The sequence below is a fragment of the Plecotus auritus genome, assembly GCF_963455305.1.
Source record: "Plecotus auritus genome assembly, chromosome: 3".
Taxonomy (NCBI): Eukaryota; Metazoa; Chordata; class Mammalia; order Chiroptera; family Vespertilionidae; genus Plecotus; species Plecotus auritus.
The window spans coordinates 170,820,647-170,843,648 of record NC_137772.1 but is presented as its reverse complement, the minus strand read 5'-3'; the positions used below and the strand labels follow the sequence as shown (position 1 = coordinate 170,843,648).

Here is a 23,002-nt window from a genome sequence, read left to right as displayed (position 1 = left end):
AGACATACAAAAGGCCAACAGATATATGAATGCTCAATTTCACTAGCTATTATGGAAATGCAAATCAAAACTACAATGAGATACCACCTCACACCTGTTAGAATGGCTATTACCAACAACACAAGTAACAAATGTTGGAGAGGTTGTGGAGAATCCGGAACCCTTATTCACTGGTGGTGGAAATGTAGACTGGTACAGCCATTATGGAAAACAGTATGGAGGTTCCTCAAAAAATTAAGGATAGAGTTATTTTATGACCCAGGAACCCTTCTTCTGGGTGTCTACTTAAAAAATGCAAAAACATTTATTTGCACTCCTATGCTCATTTCAGTATTATTCATAATAGTCAAGACATGAAAACTATCAAAGTGTCCTTCAATAGATGATTGGATAAAGAAGATGTGCTACATATATACATTGGAATACTACTCTCTATAAGAAAAAATGAAATACTGCAATTTGTGACAACATGGATGGATATTGAAAATATGCTAAGTGAAATAAGTGAGGAAAAGCTTAGAATGCACACACACACTAAAAAAAATCTCATGACCTTGTAAGTTCAGTTCATGTGCAAGCCCTTTAAAAGGAACACCTGGGTCTCCAACAGCCTCCGTGTCACTGAGCTGAAATCCCCACTGGTTTTTACAGCCTGTAGTTATGGGGACTTCTCTTCCCAGCTCTGGGAACCTGGGCTAGGGGTCTGGTGTGGGGCTGGGACCCCCTTGCTCCTCGCAGGGGGCCTCCACATAGAAGATCTCCCTCCTGATCAAAAAAGCGACACACGTGGGTGTCGGACCACCCATGCCATGCCTCCACCCCTCCTACCCGTCTCAGTGTGCTTTCTTATTTACTTCCCTACTTGTAGGACTTCCATTCAGCCAGCTTTCAGGATGTTCTGAACAATGGTTGTTCTGTATTTCAGTTGTAATTTTGATATGGTTGTGGGAGACAGTGAGTACAGGCATGTACCTATGCCACCATCTTGGTTGGGAAGCTACCTTTAAAAATTACAAATGGAACTACCTTATGCCCAATGATTCCATTTCTGAAAATTTATCCAAAGAAACCAGAAATACTAATTCAAAAGAAATGTGTACCCCTATGCTCATTGCAGCATTTTTTATAATAGCCAGGATTTGGAAGCAGCCCCAGGGTCCATCAGTAGATGAATAGATAAAATGGCTGTGGTACATTTACACAATAGAATACTATTTGACTGCAAAAAAGAAGGCAATATTACCCTTTATTCATCAGTCTGTTCCATGGATGAAACTGGAGAACCTTATACTAAGTGAAATAATCCAGTCAAAAAGACAAGTACCATATGATTTCACTCACATGTGGAATTTAATGAATGTTCTGAACTACAACGCAAAATAGAGACAGACTCATAGCTAGAGAGCAGGCATACAACTCGAGGGATCGGGGTGATTGGGGTGTTAGGGGGTGAGGGGATGGAGGTGGAAGAGGGCATAGAAGGGAAAAATGTTGATGGAAAAAAATAAAATAAAATAAAATGAAATAAAATAAAATAAAATAAATAAATAAGTAAAATGTATTTAAAAGTATATGTTTTGGCCCTTGCCAATATGGCTCTATGGATAGAGCACTGGCCTGTGGACTGAAGGATCCTGAGTTCAATTCTGGTCAAGGGCACATACCTTGGTTGCAGCCCTAGTGGGATGCATGAGGAAGGCAACCAATCAATGTGTCTCTCTCACATCAATGGTTCACTCTCTCTGTCTCTCCCCCTCCCTTCCACTCTCTCTAAAAAAATTAATGGTAAAATATCCTCAAGGAAGTTTAACAAAATATATATATATGCTTTGGTAGCCCAGATTCTTAAATCTAAGATTATGGCAACTATGTCTTGCAAACTTTAATAATAATCCTTGTCTTAGAATGTTGTCTGCCTTGCAGAACCTGATATATAATGTACAACATGATGGCTATCTATATATATAAAAACCTAAGGATCCATTTGACCATTCAACCGGTAGCTATGGTGCACACTGACCACCTGGGGGCAGATGCTCAATGCACAAGCATGGAAACGTGGAACAGAGTGATGAATCTAAGAGGAAAGGGGGAGGGGAAGGTAGAGAGTGGGAAGAGATCAATCAAAGATCCTATATGCGTACTAGAGGCCCCGTGCACCAGTGGGGTGCCTCAGCCTGGCCTGCGCCCTCTCGCAATCCAGGACCCCTCAGGGGATGTCGGACTGCCAGTTTCAACCTGATCCTCGCAGGCTAGGCCGAGAAACCCCACCAGTGTATGAATCCATGCACCGGGCCTCTAGTAGTTAATAATATTGTGTTGCATATTTGAAAGATACTAAGTAAGTATATTTTAAAAGTTATCATCACAAGAAGAAACAAATCTGTAACTATGTATAATGACGGATGCTAAATAGATTTATTGTGGTAATCATTTCTCAAAATATACAGATACCAAATCATTATGCTGTACACCTGGAACTAGTAATATAATGGACGTAAAATTTTTAAAAGAGGAACAAATAAACAGTAAATATTGAGTCTATTTTAAAGTAGAAAGTGCTGATGAAAGAGAAGTGTTGGTTCCTTACTGCATCAGTTATAAATCATCCTTGGGCTGATGAATAATGTCCTGAAATTTTACTGAAGTAAATTTCACAGGATGCAATGGCCCAACCCTGATTGGAAAGTTCTGTGACAAGTGTTTGTAGATCCCTTGTCAGTGTGTATATTGTTTGAATTTCCTTGCAAGAGGATGTTATCAATATAATGTCACATCTCTGTTCCTGGAATGAGTTGGATGTGGTTAAGATCTTGCCTATAAAGGTATGTGCACTGACAGGGCTGTTGAAATATCCCATGGGGAGTTGAGTGAAAATATATTGTTTCTTCAAAAGTAAAGAAAACTGCTTCTGAGAGACTGTAGAACTATGCATAGAATGGAACATACTAGCCAAATTTATAAAAGCAAAATATTTTCTAGTTGATGAGTAGAGTATTAATTTGAGTAATATTGACTGTAATATTGAGTATTAACTTGAGAATGCAAATCTTAATGAAGGATTCCATGGTATTAAGATGGTTGTTATCCACTGTGAAGTGACATCCTTTTATACCAAGATTGAGCACTGGCCAAATTTGGTTATTAAAGGCAAAAATAATAGGAACAATGCATAATAGGAACTATGCATTGTCAGGCATACCAGTTCCCAGGGGTCTCACTACATTGCTCTCAACTCCACAAACCTCATGGCTGTGGCAGAGATTTTCATGGATCCTTATCATATGGTCTCTCAGGAACTTCTCTCTGCAGCCATATGTTTGCAACTTGTTCTCAAAATTATCAACAACTGAGTTTTATTTGCACATTTTGAACTTGGGTCCACAGGGCATCTTTAGCTTCTTCAGGAAATTGATCCCCATGTGCCTGTTCTAAAAAAAAAAAAAAAAAAAAAAAGGCAGATAAAAGCTCTGTCACTCTGGCTAATATAGACTCTGCAAAGTTCATACCCTGCCTTCTAAGGACTTCACAATAATCTCTCGTAAAACAGAAATATTAAGGAATTTTCAGTCTATTGAAGTCCTCTCTTCTAATTCTGTCATTGCCAGGAGAGGGGTAGCTTATTTACTTTTCCTTTTTATTACTTATGTGCAGGACTGTGTCTCTCAGAAACTGTGATTTGATTCTGGTTTGGATTCATAGAATGAAAGGTAATATACTTCCTTCCTACTTAAGCTCTACAAACTTGGTTGCTTCCATTAAGAAAATGACTCAATGTGGATGGGAAGACAATAGAAAACATGTTACATTTTATACTACTTGGAGATTCACATGGCACATTTCACCTTTGATTTACCTCTTAGGAACAGTAAGATAAACACCCCCTGCAGTCATTCCGATTGTTGAGGATGTATGTTTTTGAAGTCACTGATGTTATTCCATAAAAGTGGATCATGAACTCAACCAATTGTGAAAATCTGGATGAAAATGCAGTACTTGCCAAAGACCACAGGTTAGTACAAACAGAGAAGGGAGGGCTGTAGGGGATTCAGATAAATGTTTAACATCACCTAGTTTCTCCAAGAGCTGTATGGAATAATGGAGAGACTGACAAGAATGATTGCGAGGATATGATATTTCTAACCTATATGCATGTGAATTCTCTTTGCCTCTTAATCAGAAAAACCTAAAGATGAACACAAAATGCCTCCACCAAAGTTTCCTTCCTTGGGGATTACCAATTTATCTACAAAAGAATCTTATTGTTAGAAACATGGATCTCCCTCTTCCTGATTCTGTATTCCAAGAATAGAGGACAGGAAAGTTTAAGGCATAATAAATTGTGGTCCTTGGTTTGCCACTGAGGATCCTTTAAGACTGGGACAAAATCCACTCTGAGACGCTGCCTGTGGATCTCTCAAGATCTCTTTTCTCGGAGATATATCCAAAATAAATTCCTAGGACACTCTGAATGTGACAGAGAAACATATAAAAATACTAATTAATATCATTTATTGATGCCTCAGCCTTGTTCATGTAGACAAATATGCTCATGGCATAAAATACGATAGTGTTGGACCAAGATCTTAAAAGTTCTACAGGCCTATTATAAATTCATCCCACAAAAGAAGTGAAGGTATAGAGAAAATCAATTATATATCAAGATCTTCAGCATAATCTGTGTGGGGAAATTCCCATTGGTGCCCCAAACAAGGAAATCAGAGATGTGGACAGTAATGGAGAGGAGGATCTATGACAGATACCCAGTGAAGCATCAAATAGTACAGGAAGAAGAAAAATACACAAAGGGGAAAATGCACAGGGAAGGGAAAAGAAAGCACCGAAAACAGAATGAGATAGAGATATTTCTACCAAGAGCACAGAAGTAGGAGAATCAGGGAAAAGTGATATAAATGTGGAGATTTCCTGAAGATTTTAGGGGGAAAGGATAGATTCCAAAACATATTCTTCTGAAAAAAATAATTTTTCTGTAACATATTCTGTTAAGAGTACAGGAATAGATGGACTTGAGGAACTGTAAGACTTAGCAAAAGGTCACTTCTGTAGAAGACCTGGGGCGTCCATGGAGTCTAGTCCAGTCCAATGGGACACTGGCTTGAGCCAATTAGATGGACAGTAATTAATATATGACCTGATTCTATTAGTCACGGGCAGCTTTATCTCTCCCACCCTGAGAAAATTCAGTTTTCATCATTCTCATCTTTTTCTTTAGATCTACTGAAGGTCAACAATGAAAAACAGGACCATGTTTACTGAGTTTATTCTGTTCGGCCTCACAAACCAACCTGAAATCCAGGTCATGATATTCACCTTTATGCTCCTCACATACATGCTAAGTGTTCTCGGAAATCTGACCATCATCATACTCACACTGGTAGACCCACACCTCCAGACCCCCATGTATTTCTTCCTCCGGAATTTCTCTGCCTTAGAAATTTCCTTCACATCCATTTTTATTCCCAGATTTCTGATCAGCATGACAACAGGAAATAAAGTCATCAGCTTTGCTGGGTGCTTGATTCAATATTTTTTTGCAATATTTCTTGGGGCAACAGAGTTTTACCTCCTGGCCTCTATGTCCTATGATCGCTATGTGGCCATATGCAAACCCCTGCATTACCTGACCCTTATGAGCGGCAGAGTCTGCATACAGCTCGTGTTTTGCTCCTGGCTGGGGGGACTCCTAGCTATCTTACCCCCAATCTTCCTGATGAGCCAGGTGGATTTCTGTGCCTCCAATGTGCTGAATCACTATTACTGTGACTATGGGCCCCTCCTGGAGCTTGCCTGCTCAGATACAAGTCTCTTAGAACTGGTGGTTATCTTCTTGGCTGCTGTCACTCTGGTGGTGACGCTGGTACTGGTGACACTTTCTTATACATATATTATTAGGACCGTTCTGAGGATCCCTTCTGCCCAGCAGAGGACAAAGGCTTTTTCCACTTGTTCCTCTCACTTGATTGTCATCCTCCTCTCTTATGGCAGCTGCATGTTTATGTACATTAATCCCTCTGCAAAAGAAGTAGGTGCTTTCAACAAAGGAATAGCTGTGCTGATCACTTCGGTTACTCCCTTGTTAAACCCCTTCATTTACACTCTAAGGAATCAGCAAGTGAAGAAGGCATTCAAGGACACCATCAGAAAGATGGTGAAACTTTAAAAAAAAAAGTATATATTTTAATGTATTGAGTGTACCATATTTTAAGTGCTGAACTGGCTTTTGAAGGTAAAAATATGAAAAGCATCTCTCCTAATTTCAAGGAATCTATAGTCTAGTGTGATAAAAGGTGTATGAACTGTAAATTTGTGTAATGAATTTATTTTTCAAATAAAATAACATGGTGTTATTAGAGAAGGATGAATGAGAATTTATAGAAAACAATTGGAGAAATTAACTGTTTTCCAGAAATGATTTGACATATAAGAATAAAAGCATATTACTTCTTTAAGAGACTAGGAAGATATGAATTTTAAGTGAAAAAGAGAGGCCAAATCATGAAGGTATTCAATTACTAGCTATAGAGTTACTTGAAGTTTTCAGAAAGGAAGTTATATTCCCAGCATTGTCTTGAAGGAAATCTAGCATTAACATTGCTCTTCATCACGGAGCCCTGTAGACTATGCTTCTAAGTGTCAGTAATTTTTATCCTCCTCCCCTTTTTCACTTATTTTCCAACGGTAGCCATTACAACTTCCATCTTTCCACAAAGGAAGCGTTCCTTAAAGGATATACATTCACTCCAATTTTCTCCATATGAGGCAAAAATAATCAAGATTTTTGTCAACTCACATTTATTTTTCTAGAAGTTATGGTTAAAAGAGGTTTCTAGAGGCAAGGTTAGAAGCCTTTCACATAACTTAAAAGGATATATTGTTGCTTTTCTTAGCTCATATCTTTTTAAGTTAATAGCTGATATCTCCCTTTCTCTCTTTTTGGTAGATTCTGGTGATTTTTTGTTAATTGTGGTTTTATTTTTATCTTTTTGCCTACTTTTGTTAGATAACGAACAAATCCTGTGACATGGCTCCATTCTTTTAACTTTTCCACAAGTTTTTGCTTTTCTTTTTAGCATAAGCCATGGATGCCTGTTTCATAAAGTAAAAAATAATTAATAATATCAATACAGTTTTATATCGAGAATGTTCCAAATTATGAGTCTTAGCAACCAACTAGGAATAGACTATCCTACCAAGAACTCCACACATAGATCAGTGTAGCAACTTAAATTTGAATAGGTGGTGGAAGGGGCTCAATTTCAATGGAACCAGGAACATTTTGGAAATCTGAGTACTTGCACATCTATATATATAAAAGCTTAAGTGACCTTTTGACTGTTCGACTGTTCAACCGGTATCTATGACGCACACTGACCACCAGGGGGCAGACGCTCAACACACACAGGCATGGAAACATGGAACAGACCTATGAATCTGACAGGGAAGAGGAGAGGGGGAGGGGGAAGGGCAGGAAAAGATTAACCAAAGATCTTATATGCATATTGGAGGCCCAGTGCAAGGATTCATGCCCTGGATATCTCTGAGTATGCTGAGGTAAGAAAGAACATTATTTGGTGTAAGCCACATTTTAAGAACACTAGCCAGGGCTTCACCCAGCCTTTACAATATAAGTATTTAGAAATTAATTTGAGAAGGAATGTAACTCCTTCTAAATGAGCTTGCCCAAGAAAAATATGTCATGCTTTTATGAAACTATTCATTGAAGCTGGCTTATCTTAATACATACTTTGAACATAATGCAAGGTATAGATAAGCAGAGAAATAAAATTACTGATTCTGCACCTGAGCTATTGGAATGTTCAATGCCTAAATGTATAAGTTGGTGTGTCTTATTCCTCCTATTATTACTGTGGACAGGAATCAAAAGAAACAGTTTTACCTGCCTAGTATTCTGAGGACAATATCCAAGCAGTGCTAGAGTAAGGAGATAAAAACAGTGGCTGCTCGGCTACTCTTGGGGCATCATTTTTCTATTCTCTCTCCCTAAGCCCTCAGAGGCTGTGGACTTATGGGTTATAAATCTAAACAGTTTGTCTTTTCCCAATGCTGCTTCTTACAATAAAATGAAATTCAAAAGATAAAAAGAGAAGTTTTTAAGAAGGCAAGTAAGATAAAAGCGGTTCTATAATGACTTGAGCTCTCTGGGTTAAGGATCATGTTTTTCATTCCGTTAAATTCACTCAGAACATCACAAAATATGGCTTAAGCTTCTGTCCATACACATTACTAGACAGTATAGCTAAAGACATACAGAGGTCATGAGTTCAGAATCAAAAATAACCCCCATCTGAAAAATATATCCACTGTGAATGGAGGGATAGGGGAGGAAGGAGACAAGGTAACACACCAGACCACATATGATTCAAAGAAAATTATAGAAGAAACATCAAGAATATAAAATATATATAATTTCCTCAAAGATATAAAAATAATACTGATAAAATGAAAACAAAACATTATAAAAATAACTATGTAAAAAATACTAGGTAAAAAGCATAATCTTATTTAATAAAAGAGAAACATGCAAATTGACCGTACCTCCTCTACACCCACAAGCCACGCCCACCAGCCAATCAGGAGCAAGTATGCAAATTAACCCAACAAATATGGTGGCGGTCACAGAGCTGGAGAGAGCAGGAGGATTGGGTTGCCCCCGGCAATGGAGGAAGCCAGGCTTCCCGCTCGCCCTGGCCTGGCTTGACCTCCGCTCAAGGCTACAAAGTTTCAATTATAGAAGATAAATAAATCCCAGATACCAGGGCCTCTGCTTGGGTCGCCGGGGGGCGTGGCCAGGCTGCAAACCACCACAGGCCCCTCGCCCAGGCCGCCCCATGCCCCAAGGGAACCCCCACCATGATCCGGGAAACCCTTCAGGGCAAACCAGCCAACCCCCACCCATGCACCAGGCCTCTATCCTATGTAAGAAAAGAGTAATATGCAAATTGACCATCACTCCAACACATGATGGCTGCCCCCATGTGGTCAAAGATGGCTGCCCCCATGTGCACACAAGATGGCTGACACAAGATGGCCAGCAGGGGAGGGCAATTGGGAGGAACCAGGCCTGCAAGGGAGGGAAGTTGTGGGCAATCAGGCCAGCAGGGGAGGGCAGTTAGGAGGGACCAGGCCTGCAGGGGAGGGCAGTTAGGGGCAATCAGGCTGGCAGGGGAGCAGTTAGGCATCAATCAGGCTGGCAGGGGTGTGGTTAGGGGGTGATCAGGCTGGCAGGCAGAAGTGGTTAGGGGCAATCAGGAAGGCAGGCCGGTGAGCATTTGGGAGCCAGCAGTCCTGGATTGTGAGAGGGAGGTCCAACTGCCCATTTAGGCCCGATCCCGGTAGGATCATGCTGGCCTGAGGGACACCCCCCACCCATGCACGAATTTCATGCACCGGGACTCCAGTAAATGAAATTTAAAGAAACCAGGTGAAAATGATACCGGGAGAGATAGAACCAAGTTGGTGAAGATGTGGGAACTCTGTAAACAGTTGGTGGAAATGTAAATTGGTGCAGCCATGATGGAAAACAGTATGGAAGTTTATCCTATATAATAAAGAGCTAATAAGCTAATGGTCATGATGCCCTCACACCGTAATGAACGTTCAGCAGGAGGCTGCGTGCGCTGTGAGGGAGAGACACCATGTGGCTCAGGAGACAGGGTAGAAGCAAGGAGGCACCTAGAGAAGGCGGGATCATCCCGTGGCAGGGAGGGTGGGGGTGAGAGCCCCTAGCGTCCCCCTCACCAGTTATTCGCCACCCACCACTCACACTCAGCACACTCCCCGCCCACCTGCCAGAGGAAGGAGCACAGCGCATGCTCCGCCAGGAAACGGCACTCAAAACTCCACAGCAGGCAGGAGGCTTCCATGCTCTCCTCCAGCACAATGCTCCAGAGACTGGGCGGAAGCAGGTAGGTTCCAGGAGGAGACGGGATCAGCCCAAGGTGACTCCTGGGACCAAATGCAGGGCTTGAAGCAGCCCGAGAAGGCTGGAGGGGTTGGGGGCAGGGCCAGGCACGCTCAAGATCTGGGTGGAGAGGTTAGGGGGTCAGGATGCGCAGTGGGCGGGTGGGCGGGGCACGCGTGGATGAACAGAGCCGCACAATTTTGCACGCCGTGTCATATATATGTTATATTTGACTATATATATATATATATATATATATATATATATATATATATATATAATGTAATCTCTAAATGTCATTTTGAGAATTAGCAATAATATATAAAATGTCAAACACTTAATAGTTGACTGAAAATTAGCTGTCTTAGTCAATTTAGAATCCCTCCATTACATATATTTCCTCCAGACATCTATAATTCTCATCCTATTCTTTGAAAATGCAAATATTTTCATTGGGCTGAAGTTATTTTTGATCCATTAAAGTTTTCTGAAGTTTTCAGTTAACACTCTTTGAAATATGCCGTACAGAAAGAAAGAAAAAACTCAAAATTCTACAGTTTGAATATTTTTCATACAGACCTCTCAAATGTGCAAAATGGTTTCGGCAGCCTTTCGAGACCACCAAGGGTTCTGCTGGTTCCCTGGTAGCCCACTGCCCAGGCAAAGCCCTTTCCCTGTATCTTAGTTTTGAATACCTATTGCTGTGTAATGTATCACCCAAAACTTTAGTGGATAAAACAATTTTCTGTCACTCATCGTTGCAGGAGCAGACAGGGCAGCTAAGTGGTTCTCACATGAGTCTTTCATTTAGTTGCAATCAATGGTGATTGGATTTTGGAATCATGTCAAGGCTCCACTGAGCTGATGTTTGAGATGGCTTTTTTTAGTCATAGGTCGCCATGGCTGAGATGGCTACAGAAGATGGGGGTTGACCAAGGAGCTCTCTCTACCAGCTTCTCAGCAAACTAACTTGGCATTGCAGGTGATGTCAGGGTATTTGAACTTCTCACATGACTCTTGGATTGCTCCAGATCATATGTTCCAAAAAAAGAAGATGAAAGCTACAAAACTTCAATTACCTAATCTCTGAGGTCACACAACTTCACTTCTAGCACATCCTAATGGTCAAAACCAAGTCATAGAGCCAGTCAAGATTAAAGGGAAGATGAAAGAAAATACATTTTCTGATTAGGAAAATTAACAAAGAATTTGCCATTATCTTTAATCCACTACAGTCATGACTCTGAAAAAGCCCTCAAGCACAAAGCAGATATTTACAATCGGTTCATCTTTCCATAGTTCTACACTTCAAAATCTCAGCTCCTTTATTCCTCATTATTTTGCCAAAATCTGATGTCTTTAAGCCAATGATATTTGTGTTTGACTTGACTTTGCAAGTCAAGTTGTATTTGGAAAAATTACTCAAAAAAGGAAGTCTATCAATTATCATTAAAGACTATGTGGTAATATTTTTATGTTAACAAGTTTTGCATGTGTTTTAGTAAGTTTAGGCAAGAAATATTATTATATTATAACTAGAGGCCCGGTGCATGAAATTCGTGCACGGGGGTGGGGGGGGGTGTCCCTCAGCCCAGGCTGCACTCTCTCCAATCTGGGACCCCTCGAGAAATATCTGACTGCCTGTTTAATGGACAGTCGGAAATCCCTCTCACAATCCAGGACTGCTGGCTCCCAACTGCTCACCTGCCTGCTTTCTTGATTGCCCCTAACCGCTTCTGCCTGCCTGACTGATCACCCCCTAACCCAGGGGTGGGCTAACTTTTTGACTCGAGGGCCACAATGGGTTCTTAAACTGGACCGGAGGGCCGGAACAAAAGCATGGATGGAGTGTTGGTGTGAACTAATATAAATTCAAAGTAAAGGAGCGGAGGGGAGAGCAAGAGAACCCTCCGCTCTTTCGGTTCTGCGGGCCGGATAAAATAGCCAAACGGGCCGGATCCAGCCCGAGGGCCGTAGTTTGCCCACGGCTCCCCTAACCACTCCCCTGCCAGCCTGACTGCCCCTAACTACTCTCCCCTGCCGGCCTGATAACCCCTAACTGCGCTTCCCTGCAGGCCTGGTCACCCCTAACTGCCCTCCCCTACAGGCCTGGGTCCCCGCAACTGCCCTTCCCTGGAGGCCCAGGCACCCCCAACTTCCCTCCTCTGCTGGCCTGGTCACCCATAACTGCCCTCCCCTATAGGCTTGATCACCCCCAACTCCCCTCCCTTGCAGGCCTGGTCCCTCCCAACTGCCCTCCCCTGCTAGCCATCTTGTGATGGCCATCTTGTGCCCACATGGGGGCAGTCATCTTTGACCACATGGGGGCAGCCATCTTGTGTGTTGGAGTGACAGTCAATTTGCATATTATTCTTTTATTAGATAGGATTAGATAGGATAGAGGCCAGGTTCTCCGGTGTGGGCCAACTGCTTTGCCCAGACGAGTGTCCTGGATCAGGGTGGGGTTCCCTTGGGGCATGGGGAGGCCTGGGAGAGGGGCCTGTGGTGGTTTGCAGGCTGGCCATGCCCCTGGAGACCCAAGCAGAGGCCCTGGTATCTGGGATTTATTTATCTTCTATAACTGAAACTTTGTAGCCTTAAGCGGAGGCCAAGGCAGGCCAGGGCAGGCGGAAAGCTTGGCTTCCTCCATTGCCGGGGAAACCCAAGCCTCCTGTTCTCTCTGTGGCAGCAGCCATCTTGGTTGGGTTAATTTGCATACTCGCTGCTGATTGGCTGGTGGGTGTGGCTTCCGGGTGTAGCAGAGGTACGGTCAATTTGCATGTTACTCTTTTATTAGATAGGATTTGTGCAACTCTACATATTTATTGTGAAGCAGCATAAATAAGGCAGAGTTAAAGATAAGGGCAGCTTTATATTTCCTAAAAAGCAACATCTTACATTCCTGAAAATAGAAAGCACTTTAAAAGAGGCTGTATTGCAAGGAGGGGAAAGTAATAACATGAACAGAGTAGATTCAACCCATAAGACTAATAACTAATGCATACATAAGAAGACTAAAGAGAGTTGATTGAAATGTAAATTAGGGGGAGAAACCAAGATGGTGGCATAGGTAAACACCTGAACTTGCTGCCTCGCACAACAACTTCACAACTACAACTAAAAGACAAAATGGACATCATCCAGAACCACAGGGAGGCTGGCTGAGTGGAAATTCTACAACTAGAAGGAAAGAGAAAAGCACACTGAGACTAAGAGGAGATGCAGAACTAAAGGCAGAGGTACAAAGGCGCGTGCGCAGAGAGGGCTGGCAACTGAGGATGCAGCTGTCTTTTTCAATTGGGAGGAAGATACAAGCTCCCAACTGCTCTGAACTCCAGTTCCGGGCAAGACTCTGAGGACCCAGACTCATACGGGGAGAGGCTGGACTGTCTGGCATCAGGCGGAACTCGAGGGTGGCTTTCTCTCAGAGGTGCTTACAGCAATTACCGAGGGACACTGACACCCAGGGGACTCATGAGGCAGGGCTGACAGGAAGCCATTGCTATTTGCTCTGACCTGAGACCCTGGCCCACCCAAGCTGTGCACAGAGGCTTTTGCATATGAATGGCCTGGTCCTTTGAAATATAAAATTACATAACAAACTGCAGCTGACTCTGAGAGACCCAGAACATCCAAAAGAAGGCCCAATGCCCCACAGCAGCCTGCATTGCTTCACAGCTGGGCCTCATCTGGGCACCTCCAAAACCCAAGCAAAGAAGAGGAATCTGTACATCTCTCTGTAGCTCCTGCTGGCTGGCCTCAGGCAGAGGCTAAATTAGCACCTCCTTGGAGATCCAAGAGCCAGTGTACCCAGTGGTCAGAGTGGGACCATCCAGATTACAATTCCTCATATCCATAAGGGACACACTCAGAGGGCAGACTCAGTGAGCACCAAAGCCCCATTGAAGCAAGTCTTGCCCCATAAGGGTGTCTCCAGCACAGAAATTCTCCCAGCGTAGACACAGCTGATCCTCACAGCCAATTGGCCTGGAGGTCAATTCCTCCCAGTGATACCAACAACAATCAAGACTTAATTACAACAAGACTGTGCACACAGCCCATAAAGGGGTGCACAAAGAGTGTCCACCTCAGGTAACTGGGGAGGCTGAGCCACTGGGCCCTATAGGACACCTAGCACACAAAACAATTCTACCAACTCAGGGAAGCAACCAAAATGCAGACACAAAGAAACAGGTCACAAATGAAAGAAATGGAGGAAAGCAAACCACTGAAAATAGAGTTCAAAACCACGGTTATAAAGTTTTCAAGAATTTTCTAGAAAAAGCCGATAAATTTAGCAAGACCCTCGAGGATATGAAAAAGGACCAACTAGAAATTAAGCATACACTGACTGAAATAAAGAATAATATACAGAGATCTAAAAGCAGACTTGTGGATCACAAGAATCAAGGCAAAGATTTGAAATACAAAGAAGCAAAAAACACCCAACCAGAAAAGCAAAAAAAAAAAAGAATCCAAAAATATGAAGATAGTGTAAGGGGCCTCTGGGACAACTTCAAGCGTACCAACATCAGAATTATGGGGGGGCCAGAAGAAGAGAGAGAGCAAGATATTGAAAACCTATTTGAAGAAATAATGACAGAAAACTTCCCCGACCTGGTGAAAGAAATAGACTTACAAGTCCAGGAAGTGCACAGAACCCCAAACAAAAGGAATCCAAAGAGGACCACAACAAGACACATCATAATTAAAATGCCAAGGGCAAAAGACAAAAAGAGAATATAAAAAGCAGCAAGAGAAAAACAGTTAGTTACCTACAAGGGAGTACCCATACGATTGTCAGCTGATTTCTAAACAGAAACTATGCAGGCCAGACGGGAGTGGCAAGAAATATTCAAACTGATGAATAGCAAGAACCTACAACCAAGATTACTCTATCCAGCAAAGTTATCATTCAGAATTGAAGGTCAGATAAAGAGCTTCACAGACAAGAAAAAGCTAAAGGAGTTCATAACCACCAAACCAGTATTATATGAAATGCTGAAAGGTACTCTTTAAGAAGAGGAAGAAGAAGAAAAAAAGTAAAGATTAAAAATTATGAACAACAAATACATATCTATCAACAAGTGAATCTAAGAATCAAGTGAATTAAAAATCTTATGAACAGAATAAACTGGTGAATATAATAGAATCAGGGGCATAGAATGGGAGTGGATTGTTAATTCTCAGGGGAAAGGTGTGTGGAAGGTACGGGAAGAGACTAAACAAAAATCGTACACCTACGGATGAGGACAGTGAGAGGGAGGTAAGGGCAGAGGGTGGGGTGGTAACCGGGTGGAGGGGAGCTATGGGGCGGAAAGGAGAAACAATTGTAATAATCTGAACAATAAAGATTTATTAAAATTAAAAAAGAAATCTCTCTCTCTCTCTCTCTCTCTCTCTCTCTCTCTATCTCTCTCTCTCTCTCTTTCTCTCTCTCCTTGCATCATCAATTTCTTCCACTCTTCTATATTGATTGCATAAGCATACAGACATGATATTCCTCTATAGTAAAAAAAGAGGAAGAAACATACTCTTTGGGAGTGACAGTCCCATCAGTATACACTTGATGTAGTTTTCACTTTAGGAAATTGTGAATCTACGTAGTCAAAAATCATATATCATGCCCGGCCAGGGTGGCTCATTTGGTAGAGTGTCATCCCATGCACCAAGAGGCTGCCACTGCCATTCCCGGTCAGGGCACATTTCTGAGTTGGGGACTCCGTCCCCAGTAGGTGGTGTGGAGGCACCAGTTAATGCTTCTCTCTCTCCCTCTCCTTTACTCCATCTCTAAAAATCAATAAAAACATATTTTAAAAAGAAAAGAAACTATCATGTCTGCCAAGCAGATAATTGGTCATTATTTATACACTTTCTATCTACTCAGTTTATCTTTCAATGCGATATCACACGGTGCGTAGTAACTCGGGGTCTGAGCAATAACAACATGTAAGAGTTGATCTAGCCTGGGGAAGGGACAGGAATGGGGAGTGGGGTGGAGGGAGTCAATGGGGGTGGAGGTGAAATAGTTGCTCTTGAAATAACCTAATTAGTTACATTAGTCTATTCAGCTATTTGCTATCTTTATTCAATGTTTTAGGCCTCAACTGTCCAAAAGGGTAGCTACTAGTCATATATGGCTATTGACAACTTGAGATGTAGCTAGTTCAAACTGAGATATGCTGTAACTGTGAAACACCCATCAGATTTAAAGACCTAGCAAACAATTACATAAAATATACCACTTAAAATTTATTCTGGATATATTTTAAAATGTTAATATTTTAGATATATGAAGTGAACTAAAATTCATTATTAAAGTTAAGATAACATATGTTTTTTACCTTTTATATGATACTACTAGAAAGTTGAACATTACAAGTGTGGCTCACACTATATCACTAATGGAGTATACTGTTCTCAGTTTTCAATTATTCAATTCTTTTAAAAAGGGATCTTCTCATAAGACAAATTAGTTTGTTTTCTAAATGGCTTTCATTCTTTTTTAATATACCCCACAAATGTCTATGAAATATAGGCCCCTTAAAACTAAGAAAATGAAGTTCTTTTTTGTCTTTGTGAGGCATTATCAACTCCTACCAACTACAGACTTACTACAGTACACTGCCAGGTTACAAATACCATGATCCAAAGTGGAACATTAACCTGGGTTTATGAGACAAATAGTTTGTGAGTAGGTGATACTGGTACTGAAAGGGTATGGGGGGGAGATATAAAAAATGGAATGTTTACCAATGGTAATTGAAACAAATGGGATATAAACTGACAGATACTTGACAGTCAAATGAGACAGAGACAGAGAGATAAGGAGAGATAGAGAAAGAGAGGTCAGGAAGGGTTTTCTGTGTCAATCAAATCACTATACATAGGACTGTATCAATTTAATGATGCATAAAATTTTTTATCTGGTGCAGGTTTGTGCTGCTCTCTAAATAATCTCAAAAATTACCCCCTTAATAAAATGTCAAAGACAAACAAATATTGAAAATAGTAATTTACTTGTTATTTAGCACAAATGCCAGTACTTTCTCAATAAATTACCTGTGAAAACATGCCTGGCTTAAAAACATCCCAATACATACCTTTGACATCCTTCATTGTTTTACTAGGAAGCCTAACCTCAAATGACCTGAGTAGGCCTCACAGTTGAAAAAAAACATACCAGTAGGATCATCTAAGTGTTATCCTAGGCCCCTAACCCTAGGAACTTATATTCACCGCATATATACATGTGGTTTCTGAATTTAAAAGAAATGCCATTGTAATTAAAATTTTTTAAATATCTCTGTGGACTCAGGGTAGCTGGAAGGAAGATAATAGTCTCTCTAGTGCTGCAAAAGTGGGTGCTCTGAATTTCTCTGTACAGACAGGTTTTTACACTGACAACCCTGTTTAAGGCCTCCACCTGTAACAGGTGTGCAGAAAACAACAATTAAAAAGTCCTTGGAGGCCCTGATTCAAAAGTCTCTAATGAATTTACAATACAATGTACTTTGCCAAAAAACATCCTAAACCAAACACCTATGGGAATAGTCTTAGAGAGAAAAAGATGCAATAATAGCAACATGCTGAAAGTTTTACAAAGAAAACTATGCAGCTTCTAAGGGTGACCACAATCATGTGAAAAGGATGGGTGTAACAAGGCCTTTCCTTTACTGAATAGAGGTTATATTTGAATTGTTCTTAGATATACACTGAGAGGCCAGATTTTTATGATCTCTGAATGCACAATAATCTGGCCACTCAGTATATATATATATATATATATATATATATATATATATATATATATGTATGTATATATTAGAGGCCCGGTGCATGAATTTGTGTATGGGTGGGATGGGGTCCAGCCAGCCTGGCCAGGGAGAGCAGACATGGGCGGTTTGCAGGCCTGCCTGCTGGTCGAACTCCTGGTCGAGGGGACAATTTGCATATTAGCCTTTTATTTTATAGGATATACACTGAGTGGCCAGATTATTATGGGTTCAGAGATCATAATACTCTGGCCACTCAGTGTATATATAGAGAACAAGAGGATTATGATTAAGGTTAACACAAAAAAAAATAATTATCTGCCCTACTAACCATGTGTCAGAGAACAAACTTTTAAGATTGAAGAGACATCACAGATAAAATAGTCAGTGATCATAGAATCACAAATTCGGAACCACTAAGAGTTGGAAGCCAGCCACTAATGCCAGTATTCAAAGGTAAAGGACAAGGATCCTACAGATTCTGTTGTTTATATAAAGGTGGTATAATGTGGGGATTTGTAGATGGTCACATAGTGATCATAGAACATGGTGGCCAGGAGATTACATAAATTCCTCCAAGAACAGCAACGACAACAAAAATTCACTAAAACAGACCTAAGAATATTTGTTTTATTTTTAAACAAATATTTTAGTTGATATGCCATAAAGATATTTGGAAACATTCAGTTGTAAATAATATTTCTAACAACAAACATTTGAAGAAAAATGCATAGCCATTTAAAGAAAAATCCACCAAGGTGAGAAAGTTGATTGTCAGATTTCCAAATATACTCAACATGTAGGTGAAAATGGAAAATCAAAAACAAAATTTCAAGGCTGTAGTTATTGTGTAAATTTCACCAGGATGAACATTGTTACTGCCCTGTGGTTTCTCCTCAGTGACTAATTGTTTTTCATGTAATCTGTAGATAGAAAGCAATGAAAGTAGATATGAAAAGAGTGTTATAAAATTAGGTAGTAAAATCAGATAAAGACATTACAAAAAAAGAAAATTACAGGCCAGTATCACTGATGAATATAGATGCAAAAATTCTCAACAAAATACTAGCAAACCAAATTCAACAACATATTGAAAGGATTATAAGATCCAAGATGGCAGTGGATTAAGTGGAAGCTACACTCACCTCCTTCCAGGACCAAACTGAAATTACAACTAAAGTAGAGAAAAATCATCCTCAATTGCATTACCCATGGACAAAGACAATAGGATGGTGAAGGCCTGAGGCAGGGCAGGATCTGGGTGGAGGAGATCAATGTGGGGGGGGGGGGAATCTAGGGAGAGGGGAGGGGAGACATCTGTAATACTCTCAACAATAAGGATATAAAAAAATCTATCCTCTTAACAAATTTAGTTCATTGCAACCAGCATTTGGAAAAAAATTTTTAATCAAATAAAATTTAAACTATCAAATTGCATCACATAGTAAGAAGTGTTCTGTAAAATTTTTCTTTTAGTTAGATATATATTCATGTTTGCCAGAAAATTATATAAAATGTATCCATTCATCTACTTAGGTTCCCTATGGTTTCTCATTACTAGTATCAGTGCTTTCTCATTACTAGTATATTAAAGTAATGGTTACATAATCAAAGTCTGTATTCACCTGTAGTCTGTAAGATCCAGGAGTTCAGGGATAATATCTTCTCGATCACAATTAAATCTACAAAGCCAAGCAATGGTAGTTGCTCAATAATTAGTTGTTGAATAGATGAATGAATAATGGATGGATGGATGGATGGATGGATGGATGGATGGATGGATGGATGGACAAATGAATGAGGGAGCCCAGAATTGAATATTTTTTAAGGTGAAGAAACTTGATCACTTGAGAATTTATACACTGAGAGCAATGAATTAGCAAGTCATACCTCATATGGACTTTTTTAGATCATGAGACTCCTATGACTAATAATATGCCAACAATTTAGACAATATAGAAGAAATGCATAAATTCCTAGCAACATATAATCTACCAAAATGAATCATGAAAAAATGAAAACCTGAACAGACCAATAATGAGTAAGGACATTTGATCAGTAATCAAAAACTTTCCAAGAAAGAAAAGCTCAGGACAAGATGGCTCCAGGGGTGGATTCTACCAAACACTTAAAGGAAGAATTAATGCCAATCCTTCTCAAACTGCTTCAAAAAGTTGACAAGGATGGAACACTCCACACTCATTTCACAAGGTCAGCATTACACTGATACCAAAGCCAGACAAGGATACCACAGAAAAAGAAAACTATAAGCCATTATCCCTTATGAATATAGATGCAAAAATTCTATTCAAATACTAGCAGACCAAATTCAACAGCACATTGAAAGCATCATATGCCATGATCAAGCAGTATTTATCCCTGGGATGCACAGGGAGTTCAATAGAAGCAAATCAATAAATGTGATACATCACATTAACATAATGAAGACTAAAAGTCACATGATCATCTCAATAGATGCAGAAAAACACAGCATCCTTTCATGATAAAAACTCTCAACAAAGTGGGTATAGAAAGAACAGACTTCAACATAATAAAAGCCATATATGGAAAGCCTACAGCTAATATCATACTCAACAATGAAAGGTTGAAAGCTTTTACGCTAAGGTTAAGAACAAGACCTGGTGCCCACTCTCACCACTCCTATTCAACATAGCACTGGAAGTCCTCGCCAGAGAAATTAGGTAAGAAAAATAAATGAAAGTATTCAAATCAGAAAGGAAAAAGTAAAATGACATCTGTTTGCAGATGACATAACCTTATATATAGAAAACCATAAACACTCTACACACAAAAATGTTAGAACTAATCAACAAATTCAGAAAAGTTGCAGAATACAAAACCAACATACAAAAGTCAGTAAAGTATTGAACTTCTCTACACTAAAAATGAACTATTGAAAGAGAAATTAGGAAAATAATCCCTTTTACAATAGCATAAAAAAAAACAATAAAATACTTAGGAATTAATGTAAACAAGAAGATGAAAGTTCTGTACACTGAAAGTTATGAGACATTGATGAAAGAATTGAAAAAGACACAAATAGATGAAAATATATTTTGTGTTCATGGATTGGAAAAATTAATATTGTTAAAATCTCTATACTAGTCATAGTGATCTGCATTTTCAATGCACTGACTATCAAAATTTTCCCTGGGCTCCAACATACAAATCCAGCTGTATCAGCCTGAAAACATACATTGTACTGCAATAACAAACAACCTGAAATCTCAGAGGCTTACAAAGACAAAGCTTGATTTCTTTTTTTATTAAATGTATTGGGGTGGCATTAGTTAATAAAATTATACAAGTTTCATGTCTACAGCTGTGTAATAAATCATCTGCATATTGTATTGTGTGTCCACCACCCCAAGTCGAGTCTCTGTCCATCACCATTTATCCTCCCTTTCCTTCTACTTGCCCCTACCCTACACTCCCTCTGGAAATCACCATACTGTTGTCCATGTCTATGAGTTGAGTTTTTTATTTTTTTCTTAATCCCTTCACCTTTTTCACCCAGCCCCCCAACTCCCCTCCTCTCCAATAGCTGTCAGCCTGTTCTTTGTATCTATGAGTCTGTTTCTGTTTTGTTTATTTTGTTCTTTAGATTCCACATAGAAGTGAAATTACATGGTATGTGTCTTTTGTTCATTATGCATGCATGCCCACTGTGGTAGCTCTACTGCACATTATTTTTATTCAAGTGTCTAGACTTAATGAAGTAGCTTCTATCTGGAACATTGCCATCCTGTCATGAAGGGAAAGGGTGGACCCCATGTTGGCTCTAAAGCCTCTGCCCCAAAATAATGCACAACATTCCACTCACACTTGATTAACACTAGTTAAAGCAATCCATTAGATCAAGCCTGATGTCAATAGGGTGAGGGATTCTAAAACCCAGGGAGAAACAAAGTTTTTGAATAATATGACCTGTAACACAAACTAGTTTCACTTTAGACACTCAACTCACACATTTATTGCTCATGCGTTCCTGAATCTTACACTCTAAGTCATAAAGTTTGTCAGAGTAAGAAATAATTTGGAGGCGGGGTTCCGGGCGCAGAGACCTCAGGTGCCTGGATGGAGGCAGCCCCATAGGCAGGGCCCTGCATCCCGCAACTGCAGCCACAGCGGCAGCCGCAGGCGCAGGAATCCGTGGAACTGGTCGCCGGCCGCTGCACAGGCTGCCGGGCAATCTCTTCACCTGGAATATTTTGAAAACAATTGCCCTGGGTCAGACGTTGTCCTTGTGTACATGTAGAACAGCCATCACCAGCCAGTATTTGGCAGAAAAATACAAAGTGAACACCCCCATGCTTCAGAGCTTTATCAACTTTTGCTTGCTGATTCTAGTTTATACAGTGATGCTGGCATGTTTCAATCAGGTATGCCGAGTGTGGGAATTCACTTTTCCAATGAACTGTCTTCATTAAAAAATGTGGCTTTTAGACATTTGAAAAATAAATCATAAGGCCAAAGTAAGAACAGAAAAAACTATTGCTGCCTTTATAAAAGTCATTAGAAAAGTATGACACCTCTGTAATTCTGTGAAAGTACTGATTAGAGATGCAGGCATAATCTCTGACATTGTTGATTAAAATAAGAAGCAGCAAACTGGAACAGTAGAAGTTGTCAGAAAAATTAAAAGTGTAAATGCTATTACAAGTTAGGTTGATAAGATTAAGAGACAATATTAAAAACACTTCAACAATGAGATACCATCTCACACCTGTCAGAATGGCTATCATCAACAAATCAACCAAGGACAAGTGCTGGCGAGGATGTGGAGAAAAAGGAACCCTTGTGCACTGCTGGTGGTCAATTGTAGGTGGTCAATTTACCCACCCAGACTCTGTACCTAACTGCAAATTTCAAAAAAGAGACTATAATAGACTCCATTTGGCTCCTATCTACACCTAGTCATTCTCCTCTGGCCAAATTCTCCTAAAAGAAGCTGGGGACTAGGAGAAAAGTAAGATCTGTCATATCTAATATAAAATTATCTCTTTGGCCCTAACTGGTTTGGCTCAGTGGATAGAGCGTCAGCTTGCGGACTGAAAGGTCCCAAGTTCGATTCCGGTCAAGGGCATGTACCTTGGTTGCGGGCACATTCCCAGTAGGAGGTGTGCAGGAGGCAGCTGATCGATGATTCTCTCTCATCGATGTTTCTAACTCTCTATCCCTCTCTCTTCCTCTCTGTAAAAAATCAATAAAATATATTTTTAAAAAAATTATCTCTTTGTCTAGCATTCAGACATCAAGGATA

The 23,002-nt window shown here is 40.2% G+C and overlaps 1 protein-coding gene and 1 pseudogene across 2 annotated transcripts in view; both read left to right on the top strand.

Moving 5' to 3' along the window:
- Positions 1-23,002, top strand: part of LOC308243368 (ribosomal protein uL24-like) — a 45,070-nt pseudogene that overhangs the window by 12,876 nt on the left and 9,192 nt on the right. The gene's annotated exons all lie outside the window — the stretch shown is intronic.
- LOC308243365 (olfactory receptor 6C4) lies at positions 5,252-6,181 on the top strand (the record flags this gene model as incomplete). Its single annotated transcript, XM_080658668.1, has 1 exon — positions 5,252-6,181. One exon carries the CDS (start codon positions 5,252-5,254, stop codon positions 6,179-6,181), a length of 930 nt encoding a protein of 309 aa, XP_080514794.1.